The sequence below is a fragment of the Pan troglodytes genome, chromosome 10 (assembly GCF_028858775.2).
Source record: "Pan troglodytes isolate AG18354 chromosome 10, NHGRI_mPanTro3-v2.0_pri, whole genome shotgun sequence".
Taxonomy (NCBI): domain Eukaryota; kingdom Metazoa; phylum Chordata; class Mammalia; order Primates; family Hominidae; genus Pan; species Pan troglodytes.
The window spans coordinates 131603805-131631565 of record NC_072408.2 but is presented as its reverse complement, the minus strand read 5'-3'; the positions used below and the strand labels follow the sequence as shown (position 1 = coordinate 131631565).

The 27761-nt window shown below is 50.7% G+C and overlaps 1 protein-coding gene across 11 annotated transcripts in view; it reads left to right on the top strand.

Moving 5' to 3' along the window:
* The window catches only part of SCARB1 (scavenger receptor class B member 1), an 87520-nt gene extending 60998 nt beyond the window's left edge, over positions 1 to 26522 (top strand). For 4 of the 11 annotated variants that reach the window (XM_003314015.7, XM_054664701.2, XM_063785287.1 and 1 more), the window contains 6 exons: positions 3252 to 3370; positions 8222 to 8295; positions 15930 to 15981; positions 16885 to 17031; positions 20568 to 20696; positions 24790 to 26522. In XM_003314015.7, the coding sequence (XP_003314063.1) occupies positions 3252 to 3370; positions 8222 to 8295; positions 15930 to 15981; positions 16885 to 17031; positions 20568 to 20696 (521 nt within the window). In that variant the 3' untranslated portion in view covers positions 24790 to 26522. Of the gene's footprint in view, positions 1 to 3251; positions 3371 to 8221; positions 8296 to 15929; positions 15982 to 16884; positions 19921 to 20502; positions 20739 to 24789 lie in introns of those variants that run through there. The other 7 variants (XM_509475.9, XM_063785289.1, XM_063785288.1 and 4 more) reach the window with 4 other exon arrangements.
* The last annotated feature ends 1239 nt before the right edge of the window (positions 26523 to 27761 follow it).

The following is a 27761-nucleotide window of genomic DNA, read 5'->3' as shown; positions in this document are numbered from 1 at the left end:
CACGGAGGAGGCATGAGAGGCAGCGTTTTCCAGATCATGGAGGACACTGTCCCTGCGGGTGCTTGGGATGGCTTCAGAAGGTCCAAGGAGGTGAGAGTGAGCTTCTGGGTCCATGCTCTTTTCCTCCTTGCCATCATGTGCAGGAGAAGGTCTCTTGGTGTTGAGAGGACTTGAAGAGCCTTCCACACTCATCAGCCTTTTTTGTTTTGTTTTTTCTTTTAACAGAAAAAGAGCAGGGCTCCCAGTTAAAGCCTCATGCAGTAACAGGTTCTAGTTAGAACTTACAACATCATTATTTTCCATGGTATTTTTTAACTATGTCCTTTTTTTTTTTTTTTTTTTTTGAGACACAGTCTTGCTCTGTTGCCAAGGCTGGAGTGCAATGGCGCAATCTTGGCTCACCACAACTTCTGCCTCCTGGGTTCAAGCGATTCTCCTGCCTCAGCCTCCCGAGTAGCTGGGATTACAGGTGTGCACCACCAGGCCCGGCTAATTTTGTATTTTTAGTAGAGACGGGGTTTCTCCATATCGGTCAGGCTGGTCGTGAACTCCCAACCTCAACTGATCCACCCGCCTCGGCCTCCTAAAGTGCTGGGATTACAGGCGTGAGCCACCGCGCCCGGCCCTTTATTTTATTTTATTTTTTTTTGAGACACACTCTTGCTCTTTTGCCGAGGCTGGAGTGCATTGGTGCAATCTTGGCTTACTGCAACCTCCGGAAACTATTGTCCAGGCTGGAGTGCAGTGATGCGATTTCAGCTCCCTGCAGCCTCCGCAACCTCTGCCTCCCAGGTTCAAGCAATTCTCCTGCCTCAGCCTCCCGAGTAGCTGGGATTACAGGCACATACCATGCTCAGCTAATTTTTGTATTTTTAGTAGAGACGGGGTCTCACCATGTTGCCCAGGCTGGTCTTGAACTTCTGACCTCAAGTGATCCGCCTGCCTCAGCCTCCCAAAGTGCTGGGATTACAGGTGTGAGCCACAGTGCCCGGCCCAAATATGTACTTTCTAATTGCGGCAAGTGTTTGCATAGCTGTAAAGCTTCCCTTTAAAATACAGAGACTTAAGGAAGGCACTGGCAGTTGGTTCAGAGCAGCACATTATATAACAGTGCAGGGGGCATTCAGATGTGATGAAATTGAAAAGCTACTGGGACGAGTGATGCTTGAGAAACCTTAAGGGCAGGGATGCACAAGGACTGAGAAAGAGGAAGCCCAACATCGATAATCCCAGCTTTTATTTCAAAGCAGTGCTTGGCTTTGCTAAGAAAAGCAGAGATACTTTAGAAGTGTGAGGTTGTGAGATGCATGTGAGCGTGATCGTCAGTCACCTGGCCGGCAGTGAGGGACGGCTGATGCTTTGTGGGAAGGGACCGTGTGAGTTTGATGAGGGTTTTGTTTTCTTTCTTTTTTTTTTTTTTTGAGATGGAGTTTTGCTCTTTCATCCAGGCTGGAGTGCAGTGGCGTGATTTCGGCTCACCGCATCCTCTGCCTTATGGTTTCAAGCGATTCTCCTGCCTCAGCCTCCTGAATAGCTGGGATTACAGGTGCCCGCCACTGCGCCCGTCTAATTTTTTATTTTTAGTAGAGGCGGGGTTTCACCATGTTGGCCAGGCTGGTCTCAAATTCCTGACCTCATGATCTGCCCGCCTCAGCCTCCCCAAGTGTTGAGATTACAGACGTGAGCCACTGCGCCCGGCCTTCTTTTTTGGAACGAAGTTTTGCTCTCGTTGCCCAGGCTGGTGCACAATGGCACAATCTCAGTTCACTGCAACCTCTGCCTCCCGGGTTCAAGCAATTCTTCTGCCTCAGCCTCCTGAGTAGCTGGGATTACAGGCACCCACCACCACGCCCAGCTAATTTTTGTATATTTAGTAGAGACGGGGTTTCACCATGTTGATCAGGCTGGTCTTGAACTTCTGACCTCAGGTGATCCACCCGCCTTGGCCTCCCAAAGAGTTGGGATTACAGGCATGAGCCACCGTGCCTGGCCTCTGATTCAGGTTTTTGTTTTGTTTTGTTTTCCTTTCTTACTGAGGCAAAATTCTTGTAACATAAAATTAACCATTTTAAAGTGAACGATTCGGTGGCATTTAGCAGGGTCACAAGGTTGTGCAGCCATCACTTGTATCTCGTTCCAGAACATTTCTGTCACCCCAAAAGGAGACCCAGACTCATCAGAAGTCACTCCCCGCCCCCTCCCCCAGCCCCTGGTCACCACCCGTTGGCTCTGTCTGTGGATTAGCACTGTCTGGATCCTTGTGAGCTTTTTTAAAAAAAATTGTTTTTCTTTTGAGACAGGATCTTGCTCTGTTACCCAGGCTGGAGTGCAGTGGCACGGTCACGGCTCACTGTAGCCTCAACCTCTGAGGCTCAAGTGATTTTCCTGCCTCAGCCTCCTGAGTAGCTGGAACTACATGCACGTGCCACCATGCCCGGCTAATTTTTGTAGAGATAGGATCTTGCCATATTGTCCAGCCTGGTCTCCAATTCCTGGGTGCAAGTCATCTGCCTGCTGAGGCCTCCCAAAGTGTTGGGATTACAGGTGTAAGCCATGGCGCCTGGCCCTCGTGAGCTTTTGAGAGAGGCCCGCTCGCTGTTCCTTGTTAACTTGTCCTTCAGGCCTGTTGTCCATTGTCCCGAGGGTGAGCTGGTGTTTGCCTGGTTTGGTTGGTCAGTGGCGAGGTTGAGCTCACATTTGTAGCAGGTGTGTCTACAGGGACACACTCCTGTGGATGCAGGGAGATCTGGCCACAGGTGCACACACCTGAGCTCCGATCATTGCTGCGTGTCCTGCAGGGGACAGTGTGGGCTGCTTGGCTTGCGCTTGAGACTCCCCTCCCCACACCCAAGTTCAAATCTGGCGTCGCCTTTTCCATCCCTGCCTCCCTAGCACCCTTGTGCACCATGCATTTCCCCCTCCCCACGCTTGCTTCTGCCTTCCCTTCCACCTGGAATGCGCTTCCCGGGCATCCTTCACCTGGCTCCTGTGAAGAGGCCTCTTCCTTCTTTTGGTCTCTCCTGTCAGAATCAGCGGCTCCTGCCTCACCCCTTCTTTGGCGCAGAGCTTGTCCCTCATAACAGGGCCTGGGGCTTTTTACAGAATGGAGGAAGGGATCCTCTCTGTCTCTGGTTATCTTGTCATCGCCACGGGGGTGCTCTGCAGACCACAGCTCTGTGCAGACCTCCGGCCTGGCAGGACCTGCCAATATACTGTCCTTGTCTGATGTCCCCTCCCTGCCCCTCTTCTAGGTGCCCCCTTGTTTCTCTCCCATCCTCACTTCCTCAACGCCGACCCGGTTCTGGCAGAAGCGGTGACTGGCCTGCACCCTAACCAGGAGGCACACTCCTTGTTCCTGGACATCCACCCGGTGAGCCCCTGCCATCCTCTGTGGGGGGTGGGTGATTCCTGGTTGGAGCACACCTGGCTGCCTTCTCTCTCCCCAGGCATAGAGCTGCTGTGGGCTGGGGTGGTGGGAAGCCTGGCTTCTAGAATCTCGAGCCACCAAAGTTCCTTACTTCACCCCGACTCCATAGTTCAAGGTAGTTCAAGGGTTTTATGATCCCTGTACTGGTTTCCATAAATGGGCCCTAAGACAGTAAATTAATTAGAACTTATCAGCTGGGATGTCTCCTACATGTGAGCTGGAGGCAGCCCTCTGGATGTGTCAAGATACCATAAAGATCTTCAGGTACCAAGAAGAGCCTGGGGTATCTTGCAGATAAATCACACAGGGAATTTGTCCCGTGTGAAGTTCTGTCTACAAGCAGGGAGCTGGACATGTGGCCCTCCCAAGGACACTCCTTCAGCTTGTGGCCTCTTCTCTTGGCACCTCCGTTCTCTGTAAAATATGCCCAGTTGGTCTTGGTGGCTGCTACCATTGATTCAGAAATCTGTGGTTTTCTGTTTCCTGGGTGGGCACTTGTGGTCTATCCCATGGGCCTTTAACAAAATTATTATTATTTTTGAGACAGGGTCTCACTCGGTTGCCCAGGCTGGGGTGCAGTGGCATGATCATGGCTCACTGCAGCCTCGACCTCCCTGGGTTCAGGTGATCCTCCCACCTCAGCCTCCCTAGTAGCCAGGACTACAGACATGTACCACCATGCCTGGCTAATTTTTATATTTTTTGTAGAGACGCGGTTTTGCCATGTTGCCCAGTCTGGTCTCGAACTCTTGGGCTCAAGCGATCCTCCTGTCTTGGCCTCCCAAAGTACTGGGATTACAGGCATGAACCGCCGTGCCCAGCCAAAATTAGTTCTCTAAATTGAAAAAGAAAAGCTGTCTATTTTTGAGTGTACAACATGATGTTATGATGTATGTATATAACTTGTGGAATACCTAAATCAAGCCAATTAACATACGCATTACCTCACATACTGATGATGTATTGGTGGTGAGAACATTTAAAATCTACTGTCAGCAACTTTCAAGCTTACAATACATTGCTATTCACTCTAGTCACTGTGTTGTGTTGTATAGTACAATACAGTGATTGTTGCTCTATTTCCCAGTAGATCTCCTAAACTTACTCCTCCTGTCTAACTGAAATTTTGTATCCTTTGACGGACTTCCCCCTCCCTGCCCCTGGTAGCCAGTATTCTACCCTCTGCTTCCATGAATTCAACTTTTTTTTTTTTTTTTTTTTTTTTTTTCTGAGATGAGTTTCACTCTGGTTACCCAGGCTGGAGTGCAGTGGCATGATCTCGGCTCACTGCAACCTCCGCCTCCCAGGTTCAAGCAATTCTCCCTGCCTCAGCCTCTCAAGTAGCTGGGATTACAGGCACACACCACCACACCCGGCTGATTTTTGTATTTTTAGTAGACACAGCGTTTTGCCACGTTGGCCACGCTGGTCTCGAACTCGTGACCTCAGGTGATCCACCCGCCTCGGACTCCCAGGTTGCTGGGATTATAGGCGTGAGCCACTGCGCCTGGCCTGAATTCAACTCTTTTAGATTCCACATACAGGTGAGGTCATGGAGGGTTTGCTTTCCTGTGCCTGGCCTACTTTACTTCGCATAGTGTCCCCAGGTCCGTCATGTTGTCACAAATAACAGGATTTCCCTGTTTTTATTTATTTATTTTTTGAGACAGAGTCTTGCTGCGTCACCCAGGCTGGAGTGCAGTGGCATGATCGCGGCTCCCTGCAACCTCCGCCTCCCGGGTTCAAGCAATTCTCCTGCCTCGGCCTCCAGAGTAGCTGGGATTAAAGGCACACACCACCACACCTGGCTAATTTTTGTAGTTTTAGTGGAGATGGGATTTCACCATCTTGACCAAGCTGGTCTGGAGCTCCTGGCCTCAAGTGATCCGCCCACCTCGGCCTCCCAAAGTGCTGGGATTCCAGGCGTGAGCCGCCGTGCCCAGCTGGATTTCCCTCTTTTTAAACGCTGAACAGTATCCCACTGTGTGTGCACCACGTTTGTGCTGCCCATTCATTCACTGACGGACACTTCGCTTGATTCCGTATCTTGGCCACAGCGTACATGGGAGTGCCCCTGTCTCTTTGACACACTGATTTCATTTCCTCTGGGGGGATGCCCGGCAGTGGGATCACTGATCCGATGGTAGTTCTGGTTTCCGTTGTCTGAGGAAGCTCCATACGTTTGCCACAATGCTGTGCACCTTAGGCCCTTCCCGAAGCTCCGTGGCGGATGCTGTTCTGCACCATTTTTCTTTGTCTTCCCAGGCCTCCTTAGCCGCTGACTAGACCCTCTCGGCCCCGGCCCCAGCCCTGGTCTCTGCCTTCCCTCTTTTAGTTAATTCCTCCTCCAGCCTCTCTTGCTCTGCTGGCTTCCGGAGAATTCCACCATGAACACAGTCTCCTGTGTGCTCTCAGTGATCGCTTTCCTTTCAGGGCACGGATTTTCTTTCTTCCCCTCACATCAAGAAAGAAGGGGTTAAGTTTGGGAGCCCAGAGAGAGGCAAACAGCTGTTTTGCCGCAGCCACTTTAGCTGCTGCTTCCAATTCTACCTCCAGATGAGCTTGAGGCCGACGGGGAGAGGAAGTGGCCTTTATTTCTTTGTTTTTTGAGCTGGGCACGTTGGGGAGGGGGATCAGGAGATCAGCTTGCTGCCTGTTGGCCTTTAGCCTTGAAAAACGAACGTGTGTTGGAAGCTGCTTCCGTGTGGCCACTTTTCTGCTCCTGAAACTGGGGGAGGGCATGGGGACGGGGGACTCAACAGGACGCTGCTTATGGTGGTATCACAGCTAAGACTTATTATAATGACAGAATCCAAAGCAAAATTAGCAAAGGGAAAAAGCACCTTGGGTGAAGTCGGGGGAGGCCAGGCTGGAGCTTCCAGAGTCCTCTTCCAGGGGGTTCCTACAGGATGCACTTAATGTCTTTAGCAATGAGTTGTGACAACATGTAGGAGATGTTGTCTAGCAGGGAAGCTCATTAGAAATTCAGTGCCCATGGTGTTTTGCTAGGGGCCAGTCATGTGGGCACCTCTGCCTGGCAGGTACCAAAATTCTAGGCTCTGGGAAGGAAAGCAGGTGCTGAGCAAGAACCATATTGTTTGTACAAATAATTTCGGCCCAGTGAACTACTCTCATCAGTTAGGGGATGGTGGGGACCCTCCTGAAATCTGGGTTCCCAGATGCCAGCAGAATTCCTAAGGAGAGCAGCTTCAGGCCTGTGGCGTGAACTCTGTTCTACTCACGGGTGATCTCATGCCCATCCCACCAGGCTCTCGAGGGCAAGCACTCCCCAGTCGTGGGCGTAAGTGAGGCCTTTGATGAGCTCTTCTTTGCCACAGGGGCCTGGAAGGTCCTCAGCATGCTGGGCCATAATGAAGAAAACATCCTTTCCCTATAGTGTACGTGAAAATAACCTAGGCATTTATGGCCCTGCGTGTGGCTATCTTGCATACCTTACTTTTGCTCTTGCAAAAATTCTGTCAGGTTGGGAGAGTTCTCTCTGTTTTACAGATGAGGAAGCGACTCTCAGTTAAGAAGAACCAACTGCAGTTCTCTGACCTCAAATCTAGTTTTATTTCCACTATCATTTCCTGACTTCATTCTGGAACCACCTTCCTGTTGTTTTTGATGACACATGTGTGTCACTTCTGTTATTTACTTAAAAAAAAAAGTCTCATTAAAAAGAGCTGGGTATAGTGGCTCATGGCTGTAATTCCACTGCTTTGGGAGGCTGAGGCAGGAAGATCACTTGAGGCTAGGAGTTTGACGCCAGCCTGGGCAACGTAGTGAAACTCTGTCTCTACAAAAATAATAATGATAAATAGGCTGGGTGTGGTGGCTCACGCCTGTAATCCCACTTTGGTGGGCAGTTCGCTTGCTGCCAGGAGTTTGAGACCAGCCTGGTCAACATGGTGAAACCCTGTCTTTACTAAAAATACAAAAATTAGCCGAGTGTGGTGGCGCACACCTGTAGTCCCAGCTACTGGGGAGGCTGAGGCAGGACAATCGCTTGAACTCAGGAGGCAGAGGTTGCCTGCACTCCAGCCTAGATGACTGAGTAAGACTCTGTCTCAAAAAGAAATAAAAATAAATTTCTGCACAAGGGAAGCTTTTTCTTACTACCTCAAATAGGAAATTACAAAATTCTCCAAAAAAAGAAGACAACCATAAAAATGAACAAGGAAAAAAATATTAGGCTCTATGTAAAATATTGTTGTCTGTCAGCAGGAGTGAACCTGGGGCCAGCTGTCAGCACCATTGTTAGAAGTGGAGATTTTGTGTAGGTGTATTAGAGGGGTATTAAAGACCATGCAAACACCTGGCTGAGACCTACTCTTCAAAATGATCAGGAGGAGTTGGGAGTGAATTGAGAAGGGACTTTTGTCTGTTTTATTGAATGTGGAGGTTGAGAGGGAGCATGGACAAATTGCCATTCTGCACTTTGGGAAACGCTGTCTTAGGAGGACAGGTGAAAGTGATTAGGTATTTTCCACCCTGAGACAGCCTTGCTTTATAGAAGGAACCTCTTTGAGGCTGTGAACATAACTGTGTGGGAAGCACTTGTTTCCCTATAAGGGGTTAGAATCAGGAGAGGAGATCCCAGTGCACCTGCCCAGCATTTCTAGAACTGTTGACCCCCCCAGCCTGTGGCTTGTTTTAGGTAAGATACAAGCAAGCTCCACTGGGCAGTTAGCTGGGACGCCCACCCTCTTGACTGGGACCAGGGAGAGGAGGGTTGACGGTGTCCCTGGAGCTTGGGGGTGGCCAGTCTCCTCACTGTGTTTGTTGCCGCAGGTCACGGGAATCCCCATGAACTGCTCTGTGAAACTGCAGCTGAGCCTCTACATGAAATCTGTCGCAGGCATTGGGTGAGTGGGGACTGGGAGCTGGGGCTGCATTGCTCATTGAGAGATTAGGTGCTCAGTGCTCCAGTGGTCCCAGACTCCAGTGACATACCCCAGGAACCAGGGCATGGGGAGGGGAGAGGGTCCTATTGGGGGTGGAATCCAGTCCCTGTGGATCTTCTCCCTGAGGAGTCTTGGTTTTGAGCCAGGTCCTGACCTGCATCCTGATATTCCTTCCCCAGAACACCACTTTTCTTTCGCTTTTTTGTTTTGTTTTGTTTTGTTTTTGAGATGGAGTCTCGCTCTTGTTGCCCAGGCTGGAGTGCAAGGGCGGGATATTGGCTCACCACAACCTCCGCCTCCCAGGTTCAAGCGATTCTCCTGACTCAGCCTCCTGAGTAGCTGGGATTACAGGCATGTGCCACCACGCCCGGCTAATTTTGTATTTTTAGTAGAGATGGGGTTTCACCATGTTGGTCAGGCTGGTCTCAAACTCCTGGCCTCAAGTGATCCACCCACCTGGGCCTCCCAGCATGCTGGGATTGCAGGCGTGAGCCACTGTGCCCGGCCTCCACTTTTCTTTTTTAACATTCACCCCCTCCCCGCCAATTAGCCAGAGCTTCAATCCAAGCTGTTTCCTACACGACAGAGTGGCAGAAATGAAAGCCTGGCAAAACCAAATGTTTGAAAATGGAAACTTACCAAACAGCATTCTTACGTTTCACTATTCATTTTACAAGAATTTTTCAGCACTGATTTCCTCTTTTTGATTTTTAAAATAAAACAGCTTTATGGAAATATAATGCATGTACCATAAAACTCACCCCTTTAAAACGCACAATTCAAAATAAAAAAAATAACCCCCCCAATAAAATGCACAATTCAGTGATTTGTAGTATATTCACAGAATTGTGTATCTATCACCACAATCAATTTTGGAACATTTTCATCACCCCCAAAAGAAACCCCACACTCATTAACACTCACTTCCCTGTCCCCTCAGCCCCAGGCAACCGCTCATCCACTTCCTATCTCTGCGGACTTACCTATTCTGGGCATTTCATATAAATGGAATCATACACTATGTGGTCTTTTGCGACTGGCTTCTTTCATTTAGGATCACGTTTTCAAGGTTCATCCATGTCGTAGCATGGATCAGTATATTTTATGGCTGGATAATATTCCACTGTCTGGATAGACCACATTTATTTATCGGTTGATGGACATTTGAGTTGTTTCCACGCCTTGGCCGTTATGCATAATGCAGCTGTAAATGTTCCTGTGTCAGTCCCAGTGTGGACATCTGTTCTCGTTTTCCTTAGGTATGTACCGAGGGGTGGAATCGCTGGGTCCTATGTTAACTCTTTGTTTAACCGTTTGAGGAACGGTCAGACTTGCACAGCCTCTGCCCCATCCCCATTCTTTTTTTTTTTTTTTTGAGACGGAGTCTTGCTGTGTCACCCAGGCTGGAGTGCAGTGGCGTGATCTCAGCTCACTGCAAGCTCCGCCTCCAGGGTTCATGCCATTCTCCTGCCTCAGCCTCCCAAGTAGCTGGGACTACAGGCGCCCGCCACCACGCCCAGCTAATTTTTTGTATTTTTAGTAGAGATGGGGTTTCACCATGTTAGCCAGGATGGTCTCGATCTCCTGACCTCGTGATCCGCCCGCCTCGGGCTCCCAAAGTGCTGGGATTACAGGCGTGAGCCACTGTGCCCGGCGCCATCCCCATTCTTAGCAGCAGTGCAGCAGGGTTCCAGTTCCTCCCCACGCGCACCAGCACTTGCTATAACATTACACGTTGCTAGAACTTGGTGAGGGATTATACTGATTTGTTGCTATGTCAGTGTCTGTACTTCTTAGCATATCTGAAATAGTTTCGTTAAAAAAAAATTCTCTTAGAAAAATCCCTGGGTTGCAGGAATGTGAGCATCTATTCAGCTTTGTCAAATGCCTCTCGGCTGGAAAGAATAACACTTTGTCAGAGCACGGCAGCGAGTAATAACTGTGAGCTCTCTTCCTTCATCCCGCCCTTGCATTTTATTTTTATATTTTGAGGCCACTTAGGGAATTTGTTCTTGATGGATCTGTGGGTGGGGAAACAGCCCCAGGCATGGAACAGGCGTTTGCAGCCCAAGTCCTCCCTCTGGTTCCACCGCGTGGCACCTGGGCTGCTAACTGGGATGCATCTGGGGCCAAGTGGGTGACCCAGATAGAAGAGGCGACCTGGGGCCGAGGATACAGCCCCTTCCCAGCACCAGCTGACTGTAGCCCCATGGAAATGCGGGCTCAGTGTGGCCACATCCTCTGCATTTTTCAAAAGGACTTCCAAATCTGAATTTTAACAGGAGCTCTGTCAATTTTTACTTATTGGGAGGTAATTCACATTCTTTTTTTTTTTTTTTTTGAGACAAAGTCTTGCCGTGTCACCCAGGCCAGAGTGCAGTGGCATGATCTCAGCTCACTGCAACCTCTGCCTCCCGGGTTCCAGCGATTCTCCTGCCTCAGCCTCTCAAGTAGCTGGCATTACAGGTGCTCACCAGTACACCCAGCTAATTTTTGTATTTTTAGTGGAGACAGGATTTCACCATGTTGGCCAGGCTGTTCTCGAACTTGTGACCTCAGGTGATCCGCCTCCCAGAGTGCTGGGATTATAGGCATGAGCCCTGCGCTGGGCCTAATTCACATTCTTAACAAACAGTTCACGCGGGCAGCTGGATTGTGCCTGCCAGTGACCTGTGGACCGGTCACCCAACCTCTCTGGGCCGCACAGCTGCTGACCTCCCTGTGGACTGGGAACAAGGCACTCCAGGAAAGTGGTCTCAACAGCAGATGTGGAGGGCCACGAGGGATGGCCGTGGGAAAAGTCTAGAGACACAGCTGCCGGGAAGCAGAGCTGTCTCGTGACCTGTCCGGGAAGCTTCTGTGCTCCTTGCTCGCTAGGTAAAGGCAGTGGGGTTGCGTGTTACTTGAATACAGTTCCCATTGGTTCTTACAAAGTCTTTCAGAGAAAAGCAGCCAAAGTAAATGGTACCGTCTGTTGTCTTCCCATCGTGTTTCGTCCTCTGTAGGGTGATAGTGTGAGCCCATTTCACTGTGCAATACCCTACTTAACAAGTGGCCTGAGAGACCTCCAATAATTGTGATTGGGGGATTTCAGCCTTTTTTTTTTTTTAAGATGGATCTTGCTCTTGTCGCCCAGGCTGGAGTACAATGGCGCGATTTCGGCTCACTGCAACCTCCGCCTCGGGTTCAAGCGATTCTCCTGCCTCAGCCTCCCGCGTAGCTGGGATTACAGGTGCCCGCCACCACGCCCAGCAAATTTTTGTATTTTTAGTAGAGACGGGGTTTCACTGTGTTGGCCAGGCTGGTCTCAAACTCCTGACCTCAGGTGATCACCTGCCTCAGCCTCCCAAAGTGCTGGGATTACAGGCGTGAGCCACCGCGCCCGGTCTCTGATTGTGGTATTTGAGCCTTTTGTGCTGACTTTCGTCACCGCCCCTCAGTGACTTCCATCTCCCCTCCCTACTGCTGTGCATGGCAAAGTGACAGAATATTTGTGTGTCCATTTCTTTGCTGGGATTTAACAATTATAACAACAACAATAATAAATGTGCCAAGCACTTTTATATGCCGGGTAATTTTCTAAGCACTTTACATGTATTACTGCATTTAATCCTCCCTAGAGTCCTAGGAAGAGTTACATTATAATATCTCGCTTATACAGAAGGGACACAGGCTCAGTAGCACGCCCAAGGTCACAGAGCTCGTAAGTGGCTGTGTCAGGGGTCCCAAGGCCACCGCAGGCTCGACGATTTGCTGGGAAGCCTCAGGACGAAGCATATGGTTGTACACGTGGCTATGATTTATTACGGTAAAAGGATTCAAAGCAAATCAGCAAAGGGAAAAGCCACACGGGGCCAAGTCCAGAGGAAAGCAGGTGCCAGTTTCCAGAGCCCTCTCCCAGGGGAGTCACCCAATTCTTGCTGCAAGGAGTTGTGACAACCCACGTGACATGTCATCTGCCAGGGAAGCCCGCTAGAGAGACTGAGTGCCCAGGGTTTTTACTAGGGGCTGGTCATGTGGCCACCCTCTGCCTGGCAGGTACTGAAATTCCAGACCCTTAGAAGGCAAGCTGGTGGTCAGTATAAACCACATTACTTGTACAGATTGCTCAGGCACAGTGAGCCATCCTTGTCAGTTAGGGAGCAATGGGAGGCCTCCCGAATCCAGGCTCCCAGATGCCAGCTCCGGGCCAGCCTTGCCAGCAGCCTGTGTGGGGTGGAAGGGCTCGGGCCTGCCACGTGAGCACGTGCCTGCACAGCGGCCCAGGTGGGATTCAAACCCAGGCAGCGACGCTTGAGTGTGCACTATTAACCACCTCGCCACACTGCCTTTTCTGCTAGACACCTGTTGTGGGGGGGTCTGTGTGGGGCAAGTGGTGAGCCAGCCCACCCTGCCGCTCCATACTGAGTGTGAGTTGCTGTATTCATTTCCTTTTGCTGCTATCACAATTTTGCCACAAATGTCATGGCTCACTTTTAAAAACTATCTTGCAGTGTTGGGAGTCTGAAGTCTGAAAGGAACACAACAAGGCTAAGATCAAGGTATCTGCAGGCCTTGTTCCTTCCGGAGGCTCCAGGGGAGAACCTGTGCCTTGCCGTTTACAGCTTCTAGAAGCTGCCTACTTTCCTTAGCTCATGACCTTAATCCTAGCCCTCCCTGTTTTGTTGTTGTTGTTGTTGTTGAGACACAGTCTCGCTCTGCTATCTAGACTGGAGTACAGTGGCATGATCTATAGTTCACTGCAGCCTTGGCCTCCTGCGCTTAGGCGATCCTCCCACCTGAGCCTCCTGAGTAGCTGGGAATACAGGCATGTGCCACCATACCCTGCTAATTTTTGTGTTTTTTTTGTAGAGACGGGGGTCTCACTATGTTGCCCAGGCTGGTCTTGAACTCCAGGGTGCAAGTAATCCTCCCACCTCAGCCTCCCAAAGTGCTGGGATTACAGGCGTGAACCACTGCACTTGGCCTCTCCCTCTTTAAAGCCAGCAGTGTAGCACTGTCCAATTTCTCTCTGCCTCTAACCTCCTGCTTCCCTCTTTTTTTTTTTTTTTTTTTTTTTTTTGAGACGGAGTCTCACTCTGTCGCCAGGCTGGAGTGCAATGGCATGATCTCTGCTCACTGCAACCTCTGACTCCCTGGTTCAAGTGATTCTCCTGCCTCAGCCTCCCGAGTAGCTGGGATTACAGGCATGTGCCACCACGTCCGGCCAATTTTTATATTTTTAGTAGAGATGGGGTTTCACCATGTTGCCCAGGATGGTCTCAATCTCCTGACCTTGTGATCCACCTGCCTCGGCCTCCCAAAGTGCTGGGATGACAGGCGTGAGCCACCACGCCCCAGCCCCTCTTTTTAAAAATTAATTTTTCTTTTTTTAGGGTTTTAAAATTTGTTTTTGTTTTTTCGTTTTTCTTTCTCTTGCCTGATTGCTCTGGCTAGGACTTCCCGCTTCTCTCTTTAAGGACTTCTGTGATTCTCTGGGGCCTACCTAGGTATTCCAGGATACTCTTCCCATCTCAGAACCTTGATGTAACCACATCTGCATGGACCCACCTAGATATTCCAGGACGCTCTCCCCATCTGAGAGCCTTGATGCAGTCACGTTTGCACGGTCCCCTTCGTCGTGGCAGGTCACAGTTTCCCAGGGGTCGCATTGGTCTTCCGGTCTCCTTAGGCACCTTTTGGCTGTGACAGTCTCTCATCTCTCCTTCATTTTGATGACAGTGACACTTTTGAGAAGCACTGGTCCGGTATTTTGTAGGATGCCCCTCTACTGGGATTGGTCTGGTGCTTTTCTCATGATTAGACTGGGGTGATGGGTTTTGGGAGGAGGACCACAGAGAGAAAGTTCCAATTTCAGAGCATCTTGGGTACATTCTGTCAACATACTGTATCACTGTTGATGTAGACCTTGATAGCCTGGATGAGGTCATGCCTGTGACGTTTCTGCAGTGTCAAGTTAACTTTTATTCTCCCTTTGGATTTTATTATCTTTTTAACTTGATGTGTAAGTTTTAATTTCACAGGTAATAAGAACATATCTTCCTGAGGGGAAGAATATGGTTTCCTGTGACTCCCCGCCATCCCCAGCCGTACCCACCATCATCAATTTGCTGTGCTTCCTTCCAGGCCTTTTCCTACTTATTTACATTCATATATATGTGGCCATAGAGAAGATACATATTGTCGTTTGTCTGTTTGTCTTTGCTAGTCCAAGCAACACTGAACATCTTTGTGCCTCTGTGTGCATGTGTGAGCATCTCTAGGGCAGTTTCTGAAGAGCGTAATTGCTGGGTCGTGAGGTATATTGGTGGAATTAGGTTTGGCAGTATAGATCAGTAAACTCAACAGTTGTGGCTCAAATGGGACAAAGGTATATTGTTATTTTAAAAATCTTCTTTTAGAGGATGTCTGGAGGCAGACAGTCCAAGTATGGCAAGAGACATTCATAGTCCAAGTTCCACTCATCTTTCTGTTCCATTTTCCCAACACATGGCTTCCATCCTCAAGGTCACCTCTGGTCCCAGTGTCTGCAGAGCTCCAGCCCTTGCATCTGCGTTTCAGGCATCTGAAAGGGAGGAGGGAAAAAAGGTTCACCTCCCAGCTGTGAAAGCTTCTTTTTAAGCAGCCCTCCCGGCCATCCCACGTAACGCTTCTGCGAACATCTCATTACCAGAACTTGGTCACAGAGCCTCACTTGCCACAAGAGAGGCTGAAGTGGAGTCTTTAACTGGGTGCATTGCCATCCTGAGTAAAATTTGGGTCCTGTTTCTAAAAGGGACCAATGGATTTTGGCTGGGTCACTGGTGGTCTCTGCCCTGTAGGAGATGTGAGTTTTTAGTTTAAAAAGATTATTATCAAGTTGTCAAGCTCTTTGCCAGGGGAGATTCCTTCTGGCAGCACATCGAAACACTGGTTCCCTCAGCCCACGCCAATCAAGTACCGTGGACCCCTTATCCCTGGGGGTATATTCCAAGACCCCCAGTGGATGCCTGAAGCTGGGGATAGTACTGAACCCTGTATAGCATATACTATGCTTCTTCCTATACACACACATCTATGATAAAGTTAATTTATAAATTAGGCATAGCCACAATTAACAATAACTAAGAATAGGGTAATTATAACAAATACTATAATAAAAGTTATGTGAACATGGTCTCTCCCTCAAAATATCTTATTGTACTGTACTGAGGGTAAGAAATGGCATAAGGAGGGATGACTGAGATTGCAGAATCAAATCCCTCCTGGCCTCAGAGCTTATGATCACAGGTTCAAAGCTGTGTGATGTCAAACAGCCCTGTGGGAAAACATCTCACCTTGTCAACTAAAGAAAAAAAAACCAAAACGCCTTTTAAAGATTTAAAGTTAGTCTTATTTACAAGTATTATTGAGGGCTGTAGACTGAGACCTTCAGCCTGGGGACAGTTTTGTCATATGGCTCCTAAAGTGTTTCAGCTCATTGTTTATATTTGGTGGTGAGGGTTTAGTGTGTGCAAAATTATACTAAACCTGTTTAGATGTTGTATTCAAGCAGAATTAGATCAAGTTTGGGTGTAAGACTTTGTTTCACACAGCTATGTCTTGCTTATTTCCAGACAAACTGGGAAGATTGAGCCTGTGGTCCTGCCGCTGCTCTGGTTTGCAGAGGTAAGGGTGCGTTGGGCACAGCGTCGGGGGCTTTTGTTAAGAGCCAATGTGGGCATTTGAGGCAGGAGGCGGGGAGCAGCTTGTAGAAAGGGAGAGGGCTGAGCCAGGGTAACCGGACTGTGACATGGACCAGCGTATCAGAAACTGCTTCACACTGTCCAAGCACCCTATGTCAGTTATCCCACCAAGGTGAAAGGGATCCCTAGAGATGGGGAAGACAGAAGCTGCATGAAGAGGTAAAGTCCCTGGCCCTGGGTGTAAAATAATTTTGTTGAGGCATATGACCCCTTCTCCTGAAAGTGGGGAAGTTGGTTTCCAAGGTATCAGCTTTTCTCTTAAACTTACTTCTCTCGCAGCTTTTCAGAATTCCTTCTGGCCTAGCTTGTTTTATTTTATTATTTTATTTTATTTTATTTACTGTATTTATTGTTTCTTGCCCACCTCGTTTTAAATCAGGGCTAGCTAATGGCCAGGACAAACAAGCCTCCGAATGTCAAGTTTACTTCCTACTCACAGCCGAATCTGAAGTGGGTTGATGGGGAGGCAGAGCTCTGCTCCCTGCAGTCATTTAGGGTTCCAGGGCCCCGGTGGCCCCGCCGTCCTGGAGAGCCTCCATTCAGTGGCAGGGAACGAGATGGAGAGTCACGTGAGGCCAGGTCCACCTCCCATTGGTCAGGACACGATCATATGGCCCTGCCCAACTGCAAGGGAGTCTGGGAATTGTAGTCTCACCTTGTGTCCTGGAGGGAGGAGGTCCCTGGCAGGCCCCAACACATGCTTTAGCCGGGAAGCTTGAGGTGGGGAAAAGCTGAGGCGGGCACAGAGGAAGGTGTTGGGTGGCATCTGCGCTGTAGCCCGCAGCCTGCGGCCCCAGCTCATGTGTTTGTCATTCTGTCTCCTCAGAGCGGGGCCATGGAGGGGGAGACTCTTCACACATTCTACACCCAGCTGGTGTTGATGCCCAAGGTGATGCACTATGCCCAGTACGTCCTCCTGGCGCTGGGCTGCGTCCTGCTGCTGGTCCCTGTCATCTGCCAAATCCGGAGCCAAGTAGGTGCTGGCCAGAGGGCGGCCCGGGCTGACAGCCATTCGCTTGCCTGCTGGGGGAAAGGGGCCTCAGATCGGACCCTCTGGCCAACCGCAGCCTGGAGCCCACCTCCAGTAGCAGTCCTGCATCTCTGCCGGAGTGGGAGCGGTCACTGCGGGGGGCTGCGCAGCACGCTTGCGTCTTTTGCATGCCGCGTTGCCACTACTCTGCCTGTTCTGGAAGGCCTGGGACCCTCCCTTGGAGGGGGCGCAGGTGGGCTTTGAGTAATGAGACCTGGTACTTGCATCATCCATTCATCAAGTCAGCACCCGGGGATGCCAGGTTCTGTTAGGGGCGAGGGGACGTACAGCAGTGGAGGAGACAGCTGAGGTCCCTGCTCAGGGGGATTGAGGGGGGCTGGCATTCCAGCCGGGGAGACAGATGAAAACCAAGTAAATCAGCAGAAAAGATAATTTCACTCATGATAGGAGCTGTGAGGGGTTAGAGCCAAATAGAAATACAGCATGAGCCACGTGTGAGGTTTTCAGTTTAAATTTTCTGATAGCCACTTAACAGTCAAAGGAAACAGGTGGAATTAATTTTAATCTTATTTAACCCAAATATATGCAAAGTATTATCACTTCAACATGTAATCAGTATAAACGGCATCAATATTTTTGCAGTGTTTTTGCATGAAGTCTTTGAAATCCTGTGTGTACGATACAAGTGCAGCAGGTCTCATTTTGGACTGGCCCCGTTTCAAGGGCTCACCAACTGAATGCAGCTTCCAGACTGGAGAGTGCATGTCTGGAGCAAGTGGGGACAAGGACAGATGGAGCTTCAGGAAGGCCTCTCTGAAGAGGTAGATAGTGAGCTTTGACATGGAGGCCAGGGAGGCACTCAGCACACAGCCACATGAGGAATGCTGCCTGGAGCGGCCACTGCAAAGGCCCTGTGGCAGGGACAGGCAAGGCACATCGGACGGTCAGGTAGGGCCAGGGTGGCTGGAGGGGAGTGAGGGCAGGGACAGAGGTAGGAGGTGGTGTCTGAGAGTGGACAGGGCGGGCCACCCAGGGCCTCGTGGTGCACAGTGAGCAGTTTGGAACTGATTCTGGGAGTGACAGAGCCATTGGAGGCTTTTAAAGAGGGGAATCACTAGGTCAGCTGCTGGCTGGGGAATGGGCCCTGGGCTGGGAGGGGTGGAAGCCTGGGCCCAGCGGGGAGGCCCCAGTGGGTGAGGAAGTCGATGGCTCGAACAGGATGGGGCAGCTGCTATCAGGAGGGAACGGAAGTGGGGAAGAGCTCCAGCCCTGGGCTTCAGACCTCCAGAAGCAGCAGGAAGAGGGGTGATAACAGTGTCCCTCCTTGCTTCGGGGTCATTTATTTATTCATTCATGCATTCACTGCAAGGCCCTTTGCACAGGTCAGGGGATGCAGAAATGACCAGAACATGAGATCTGCAGCAAAGATGGGCAAGGCAGGCCTTTAGGCAAGTTACTACAGTCACACGAAGGACAGGAGAGCTGTGATCACAGAGCTCAAGGGGCAGTGGAGATGGGCGAGTGGCTGCCATGGCAGGGGAAGGGATGCTGCCCACTGGCAGGGCATCAGGAAAGGCTGTTTTTGGATGCATGGACCAGAAAGCCACTCTCTGAGGTGGCCCCCACCTGCATCATCCTAGGGCCACAGGCCGAGGCCTTCTGAGGGGCCTTGGGGCTGCCCTGCTGCTCTGCTGGTCTTGGCTCCTCTGCAGCACCTGCTTCCTTTAGCACTGGTGAATGATTCTTCCTCTTCCCCTGTCTCAGGGAAGGCTTGCCTGCTTCCATGCTTGCATGCTGGGTGAGAATAAAGCATTCTTGGTTCTTCACCTTGGCTTTCAGACCTGAAACCCGACTTCCTTTCAAAATTCCTGTCCTTCGGGGGGAAAAGGTTTCCACAATGTGAGGTGGTAGCCTGGACACCAGCTGTCATCATGTTGCTGCTCTAGCGTTTGAGCTCCCGATGAACAATGACCATTGGGTCCAACCAGCCCTTTTGGGAGCCCCCTTCTCTGTTACTGCCCCAGGGGGAGCCAGGACCCAGCAGGGCTGTGACTCCAGCGAGCAAAAGGGAACTCCCTCCAGTTTCTAGACTGAATTATGTAGGGAGGACAGAAGGACTCAGAATCCACACTCCCAGACCGTGAATACCTTCCCGTGGCAGAGCATCACCATAGGTGTCCACAGGCGACGACGCACAGCCACATGAGGGGGTCCCTGGGGACTGGCTGAGGGGCTGGGCCAGAGGAGGCCACGACAGCCTCATCCCTCTGTCTCCTTCTGTCTGTCTCCAAATTGTCCACCAGAATGGGGACAGGGAAGGAGGGTCAGGAAGCACAGAAGGTCTAGGCTGTGGCTAGGGTCCCTTTCTCTGCCGCAGCCCCCAAATCAGCATCCCACCCTCAAATCCAGTAAGAATGCTACGATCGGCAGTGTGGCTCCCTCCCTGCAGGTTTCATTGGAGGCCACGTACGTGAAATTTATCCCATTATGTGTGTTTTGATGTAGCAGGGCCTTACCAGTTTTTTTTGTTTTTTTATTTTTATTTTTTTTGGTTTCTTTTTTGAGATGGAGTCTTGCTGTGTTGCCCAGGCTGGAGTGCAGTGGCACAATCTGGGCTCACTGCAACCTCCACCTCCCGGGTTCAAGCGGGAGCCTCAGCCTCAGCCTCCCGAGCAGCTGGGATTACAGGCACCTGCCACCATGCCTGGCTAATTTTTGTATATTTAGTAGAGGCGGGGTTTCACCGTGTTGGCCAGGCTGGTCTTGAACTCCTGACCTCATGATCTGCTGCCTTGGCCTCCCAAAGTTCTGGGATTACAGGTGTGAGCCACTGTGCCTGGCCGGCCTTATCAGTTTTTATGTAATTTGTCCTGATTTAAAAAAAAAAAATCACATGCGGGTAAACTCAACATATTTTAATTTCTCTTTAGAGAAATTTTCCACTTGAGCCAGGTATGGTGGCTCTTGCCTGTAATCTGAGCTACTCGGGAGGTTGAGGTGGGAGGATCACTTGAGCCCAGGAGTTGGAGGCTGCAGTGAGCCATGATCGCACCATTGCACTCCAGCCTGGACAACAGAGTGAGATCCTGTCTCAAAAATTAAAAAAAGCAGTAATTTTTTCTTCTCAAGTCATTCTTTTAAAATAAATCAAAAATATTTTAACAGAACAATCTGTTCCTCGTTGATTTTAAACAGCCCCCCAGCTAAGTCCACTGGTTGTCGGTCTCCATGGCCCATCTCCCCACCTTGCTTCCTCGCTGGCTTAAATTTTCAAGTGGACGAGCCCTTTTCAGCTTGGCTTGTCCACCTCCCAGGTGTGTTTCCTGAAGATGCTTGTACTTATGTCTAAGAGCGGCAGCTCCCCACATCTCAGCCACCTGCAATCGTTGAGGGTTGTTGGACTCTAAACTTATGTGCCTTTCCTGTTTCCTCTTTGCCTTTTGCAAATTGAAGAACCGTGTAAAACCATTTTTATGTGGCTTCAACGTCAACTATAAATTAGCTTGGTTATCTTCTAGGAGAAATGCTATTTATTTTGGAGTAGTAGTAAAAAGGGCTCAAAGGATAAGGAGGCCATTCAGGCCTATTCTGAATCCCTGATGACATCAGCTCCCAAGGGCTCTGTGCTGCAGGAAGCAAAACTGTAGGTGGGTACCAGGTAATGCCGTGCGCCTCCCCGCCCCCTCCCATATCAAGTAGAATGCTGGCGGCTTAAAACATTTGGGGTCCTGCTCATTCCTTCAGCCTCAACTTCACCTGGAGTGTCTACAGACTGAAGATGCATATTTGTGTATTTTGCTTTTGGAGAAACTGCCCTTCCTATGTTCTGAGTGAATAGCAGTTTTTTTGATCCCAGAGGGCAACTTGTATTCTGTGGGCTGGTGCCTATTTGCAAGGTCACATTAGAAAGACAGGAGCAAGGCTTAGGCCTGCTGCTTCTGGAATCTCTTGTGCAATAGACTCCCCTGGGGAAGTCTGCTAGAAATGCAGATCCCTGGGCAGCCTTCTAGCCTTCTGGAATAGGATCATGGTGGGACCCTGGAATCTGTATTTTAATGGACCCTAATGAGATTCTGATTTAGAAACATGTTTGAGAAGCATTGATCTAAATCTGGGATGACTGGCCAGGTGCGGTGGCTCACACCTGTAATCCAGCACTTTGGGAGGCCGAAGCAGGTGGATCATTTGAGGTCAGGAGTTCAAGACCAGCCTGGCCAACATGGTGAAACCCTGTCTCTACTAAAAATACAAAAAAAATTAGCTGGGTGTGGTGGCGCATGCTTGTAATCCCAGCTACTCAGGAGGCTGAGGCAGGAGAATCGCTTGAACCCGGGAGATGGAGGTTGCAGTGAGCCAAGATCGTGCCACTGCACTCCAGCCTGGGTGACAGAGTGAGACTCCGTCTCAAAAAAATAAAACTAAAATAAATAAATAAATAAACACATCTGGGATGACTGACCAAGAACAAAGAATGTAGGCATCAACTGAACACCAACTGTATACCTGGGACTGGATCTGAGGGCAGGATTGCCAGATTGAGCACAAACAAACAAACAAACGAAACACAAGAAACAACAGAAGGGTGCCTGTTAAATATGAATTTCTGGTAAGCAATAAGTAATTTTTATTGTGTTCCTGTGCAATGATAGGACGCACGTATCCTGAAAACCTGTCTGTAGTTCACCTGAAATTCACATTTAACTAGGCGTTCTGATTTTATGTGGCCGCCCTATCTGCTGGGGACATAGGCTGATGCCCCTGGGGGTTCTGCGTTTCCTTGGCCAGGTTCCTGTAGGGCTGAGGTCGTGGGGGAGCCGTGCCCAGGGATGGTGTCCTTGCCAGGGGAGGTGACGGGCAGAGCCGCAGGCCCTACAACTTGGGGTTGGGCAGGGGTGAGTCGCTCTACGGTGGTGCCTCTGATAATAGCTGTTATTTTAGTTTCTGAAAAATGTGCTGCCCTCAAGAGCTTCTGAGGCTAGGCCTACTTGGGTGAAAATAGCTTTCCAGGGAGCCACATTGTGGGGACGTGAGGCAGCAGCCCCACTCTTTGGGGCCACTTGGCTGTCTCTAACTCATCTCACTTGCCAGGGCTGGACAAGGAGATGAAAAAGAAAATGCCAAGGGGTGGGCAGGCAGGAGCCTGTTGGCGTTGGCAGGCGCTGCCAGCCCTGTGTCCCAGTCAAGCTCTGGGGCGCCCTTCCTGTCCATCTGGGAGTAGGGGGCGGAGTCTGACCATGTTGGGGCGGAGTGTTAATATTAGGAGAGGATCCTCCCTGGGACAGGGTCCCCAGGCTTGGGGGCAAGGCCTTCTGGCCGGACCCCCTTCCTTTCCTCTCTCCCAGGATTCCTCCAGGACACCGTAGTGCTGTGCACGGTTTGGCCCCATCGGTGTCCCTGCTCCTTCCAGCCACTGCTCCCTTCTGCAGAAACTTGCCTGGGATTCCCAGGGTGCAGGGGTGGGGGGCTGGTCAGGGCCTGGTCAGAGCCTGGTCAGTGTAGAGCAGGGAGCTTTTCACTTTTAGCATAGATAGAGTGGCCAGGGCCCCATGGCTGCACCTCCCTGGACATAACCAGGATGTCCTGTCATCTGCCCCCCAAACAAAACTGGGGTCTCCCCTTTATTTTGCCAACAGAATCCAATTTTTAGGTGATGAGACAAGTGTTTGACTTGAAAAGACCCTCCTGCCCTGCCTCCTGGAAGGTCTGGAGCCCAGCCCAGCGCCCTGGATCCCCTAGGCATGTGAAACGGGGAATGCAGTGTCCTCCAGTGGCTGGCTTCAGCTTGGGGTGGGCACCTGGGTGGTGGCTGGTGGTCCCCCTGCAGGCCACTGCTGCCCCCTCTTGGGTCCTGTTCTGAGTCTCAGGCCTGAGTCCCTGGGGAAGGCCCCACACCTTTGCCCTGTACCTGGGTATGGGGATGGCCCTGAGGGGCTGCCTTGCTTGGGAGAGGGGGAAAACGGATATTTTTATATAAATAAGAAAAAGCCCCTCTGGGCAGATGAGGCCTGCTGTAGGGCAGGGGGCTTGGTAAACTGTGTGTCCACTGGTCTGTAACCCTTCAGCTGGGTCCTTTTGTGCAGTGAACAGCCTGGACAACTGTCCAGGTGGCCCTTCAGGGGTATGTTCCTGGACCTTTCTTAGCTTCTCACCGATCTTTCTCCCACGCCAAGTCCATGTTCCTCAGTCAAACAAGTGGCAAAGAGGAGGAGGAGGGGAAGGAGGAGGAACCTGCTTCACCCTCTGGCACCTGCGGGTTTTGTTGCACGTGTCTTCCTTGGGAAAGACCAGGGGTTCTTTTACAGCCTGGGGGTGGTTTCCCCTTTCTACTTCTGAGTGAGACTTTCTCAAGTCACGGCTCTTTGGGCCCACATGGCTAAGGTCTAGCCACCTGTGGGTGTCCTGTGCTGCCTCAGTGGGTGGTGTAGGGGGCGGGGCTGACCTCCCCCGTGCCTGGCTCAGTGCAGCAGACCCTGGCCCTTGTGCCCGCTCTCTGCCCTGAGCAGGAGTTTGATTTTCCTACCCCGTGGTGAAGCAAGCACAGGTGGGCGGAGTGGGCAGCGGTTTCCAGCCCCAGCCACCGGGGCAGGGAGGCCTCTGTTGCTCAGGGCAAGGGAGGCAGGGGGCTTAGTGGGACGAAGGCTCACCCCACATTCTTATCATTAGCATTATCTGTATTTTTAATTTCTAAGTTGAGAAATTTTCTACAACTGTCAAACTAGACAAATGACAGTATCCAGTTCCCCTCACCCAGACGCAGCCATTGCTGACAGCTGTCAGTGTTGAAGATGGCCAGCATCTCGTGCCCTTAGTTTCACTCGTTCCCTGGGTGGCCCTCGTCCCCCTCCCCACGTCCCACGCCCCGCATACCCTGAGCAGCCATGGTCAGGAACTTGGCACGTGGGTTTGTTTTTTCTGAATCTGCATGTGCGCAGCCATGAGCATGAGGTCACTTTTTGAATGTGACCGAAGCTGCATCCTGCTGCGTGTATTGCTGTGTGGCTGGCTTTCCTCCCTGTCTTCTGTTCATGAATGCTGTTCAGGCTGAATACCGTCCTGTGACATGGGTTTAAAAACACAGGCCAGGCATGGTGGCTCACGCCTGGAATCCCAGCGCTTTGGGAGGCTGAGGTGAGAGGATCGCCTGAGCCCAGGAGTTCGAGACCAGCCTGGGCAACATAGACCTGATCTCTACAAAACATTAAAAAAATGAGCCGGGCGTGGTGGTGGCACGTGTCATTGTCCCGGCCACTTGGGAGGCCGAGGTGGGAGGATCACTTGAGCCCAGGAGTTCAAGGCCATGGTGAGCCATGATGGCACCACTGTACTCCAGCCTGGGCGACAGAGAGAGACCGTCTCTAAAAAATAAAAAATAAATCAACACATAAACATACGTTCTCCTCCTGAGGGACAGAGCTTGCCCCGGTTGTTCCATGTTGACTGTGCTGCACACAGGCCGCCCCGCTTGCTCTGCCCCTCACTGTATTAAGTCTCTTTGGGCCTCAGTTTCTCCATCTCTAAAGGAGGTCGGGGAGGCCAGGCGGGTGTTGAGTGAGATGAAGAGGCCCTTGGAGTCATTCCAGGAGTCTATAGGTGACTCCAGTCTCTTCTCACCTCTGACAGCCTGGTGGCGGGGGTGGAGTCTCTGCTGGGGATGTGGGTACAGGGCCGGGGTGGGCGGGGATGAGGGTGGGGTTTGGTGACAGGGCGTGGGTGGTCACCCAGCTTTGCCTTTCTCCACAGGGTCCTGAGGACACCGTGAGCCAGCCAGGCCTGGCCGCTGGGCCTGACCGGCCCCCCAGCCCCTACACCCCGCTTCTCCCAGACTCTCCCAGCGGACAGCCCCCCAGCCCCACAGCCTGAGCCTCCCAGCTGCCATGTGCCTGTTGCACACCTGCACACACGCCCTGGCACACATACACACATGCGTGCAGGCTTGTGCAGACACTCAGGGATGGAGCTGCTGCTGAAGGGACTTGTAGGGAGAGGCTCGTCAACAAGCACTGTTCTGGAACCTTCTCTCCACGTGGCCCACAGGCCTAACCACAGGGGCTGTGGGTCCTGCGTCCCCTTCCTCGGGTGAGCCTGGCCTGTCCCGTTCAGCCGTTGGGCCCAGGCTTCCTCCCCTCCAAGGTGAAACACTGCAGTCCCGGTGTGGTGGCTCCCCATGCAGGACGGGCCAGGCTGGGAGTGCTGCCTTCCTGTGCCAAATTCAGTGGGGACTCAGTGCCCAGGCCCTGGCCACGAGCTTTGGCCTTGGTCTACCTGCCAGGCCGGGCAAAGCGCCTTTACACAGGCCTCGGAAAACAATGGGGTGAGCACAAGATGCCCTGTGCAGCTGCCCGAGGGTCTCCGCCCACCCCGGCCAGACTTTGATCCCCCCGAAGTCTTCACAGGCACTGCATCGGGTTGTCTGGCGCCCTTTTCCTCCAGCCTAAACTGACATCATCCTATGGACTGAGCCGGCCACTCTCTGGCCGAAGTGGCCGCAGGCTGTGCCCCCGAGCTGCCCCCACCCCCTCACAGGGTCCCTCAGATTATAGGTGCCCAGGCTGAGGTGAAGAGGCCTGGGGGCCCTGCCTTCCGGGCGCTCCTGGACCCAGGGGCAAACCTGTGACCCTTTTCTACTGGAATAGAAATGAGTTTTATCATCTTTGAAAAATAATTCACTCTTGAAGTAATAAACGTTTAAAAAAATGGGATGCCTGCCTCTGTGACAGCCTTGTTTGCTGAGGTCGTGGGGGTGGGGGCCTCTGGGAAGTTCCGGGCTCTTCTTCTCTTGGTCAATAGCTCCTTTCTGGTGGCTGCCAAGAGCGTCTCTCCCAGGGCCGGGCTGCTGGCTTACCTTCCTGTTGTTTTCAAATTTCAACCTTGTGCAATGTTGAGTTTCATAGAAATACTGCATGAGTACGCCCTTGTTTAGAAGCAGCAGGGTCTGAGTCCCATCCCACAGCCCCCAGTGCAGACGCTTTTGCCACTTTTGCATGGGGCCCCCTGGATGTGTTTCTGTGCATTTATCTACAAATCCTGGTGCCCGTAGGACATGCCCCGTGTTGTTCTAGGCCTTTGCTTTCTGCTTGTTACATAAATGGTGAAGAAGAGAAGCGGGTAAGAGAACAGATTGGAGCCATCTAAAAGTTCTCATCTTAAGTGTAGATCATTGCAAAGGATGGAATTTTCTCCGATTGTCATCATCGTTGATGTTTGAATATGAGACCATTTCATCAGTATTTAAGTGTGCCCGCTGGGATCTAACTAGGACAGGAGAGGGTATTCACTGCCGAACATTTCAAAGAATATACGAACAAGCTCTTTTATGGTCAGAAATGTTATGCCCTTTTCCCCCTTAAACTTGTATTTCCTTTCTTCTTCCCTCCTAAAATTTTATCTAAATGATATTTATATTTGATGCTTTTAAACCTTTTGTTAATCACTCTTATACTTGTCTGCAACATAAATATATAAGTTGAAGCAAACTTTTTTTTTTTATTTCTTGTGACCATCAAGGGTAAATTTTTTTAGGTCTGGGGCTGCCATAACAAAATACCATCAAGGCCGGGCGTGGTGGCACACGCCTGTAATCCCAGCCCTGTGGGAGGCCAAGACCGGAGGATTGCTTGATGCCAGGAGTTCAAGACTAGTCTGGGTAATATGGTGAGACCCTCATCTCTACAAAAAAAATACAAAAATTAGCCAGGCATGGTGGTGGGCGCCTGTGGTCCCAACTACTCAGGAGGCTGAGGTAGGATTGCTGGAAGCCAAGAGGTTGAGGCTGCAGTGAGCTGTGATCATGCCACTGCACTCCAGCCTGCGAGACAGAGTGAGACACTGTCTCAAAAAGAAAAAATACCATCAATAGGTGGCTTAAACCATTTATTTCTCACAGCTCTGGAGGCTGGAAGTCTGAGACCAGGGTTCCAGCAGGGTTGGGTTCTGGTGAGGCGTCTCTTCCTGGCTTCAGACGGCCGCCTTCTCTGTGTCCTCACACGGCCTTTCCTCGGTGTGAAAGGGGGAAGAGAGAGGGAGAGCGAGAGCTCTGTGGTGTCTCTTATAAGGACACTGATGCTGTCAGATCAGGGCCTCATTTAATTATTTTCTTAGAGGCTGCATCTCCAGACACAGCCACACTGGAGGTTAGGGCTTCAACAGGAATTTTGGGTCAACACAAACATTTAGCCTATACCATCTGGATTGCCTTTCAACTCTCAGGACACAATTGGTCAAAACTATATCACTATGTTTTATGTGACATATCAAAGAAGCAAAATTTTATTGGAATGCATGTCCTTTTGGTATGCATTTTATATATCTTTTTCATTTACAGATTAGAGTTGTGTGTGAGTGTGTGTACAATTCCATGAATTTTGACATGTTTATAGAGTTGAGTCATTACCCCTACAATCAAGACACAAAACAATTTCATCATCCCCCAAGATTTCCTCATGTCTTCCCTTTGTTTTTGTTTGTTTTACAGTGGGCTCCCATAATTTTTTTTTTTTTTTTTGAGACAGAGTCTCGCTCTGTTGCCCAGGCTAGAGTGCAGTGGTTCAATCTTGACTCACTGCAGCCTTCACCTCCCAGGCTCAAGAGAGCCTCCTGACTTAGCCTTCCGAGTAGCTGGGACCACAGATGTGTGCCACCACACCTGGCTAATTTTTTTTTGTAGAGATGGGGGTCTGGCTCTGTTGCCCAGGCTGGTCTCAAACTTTTGGCTT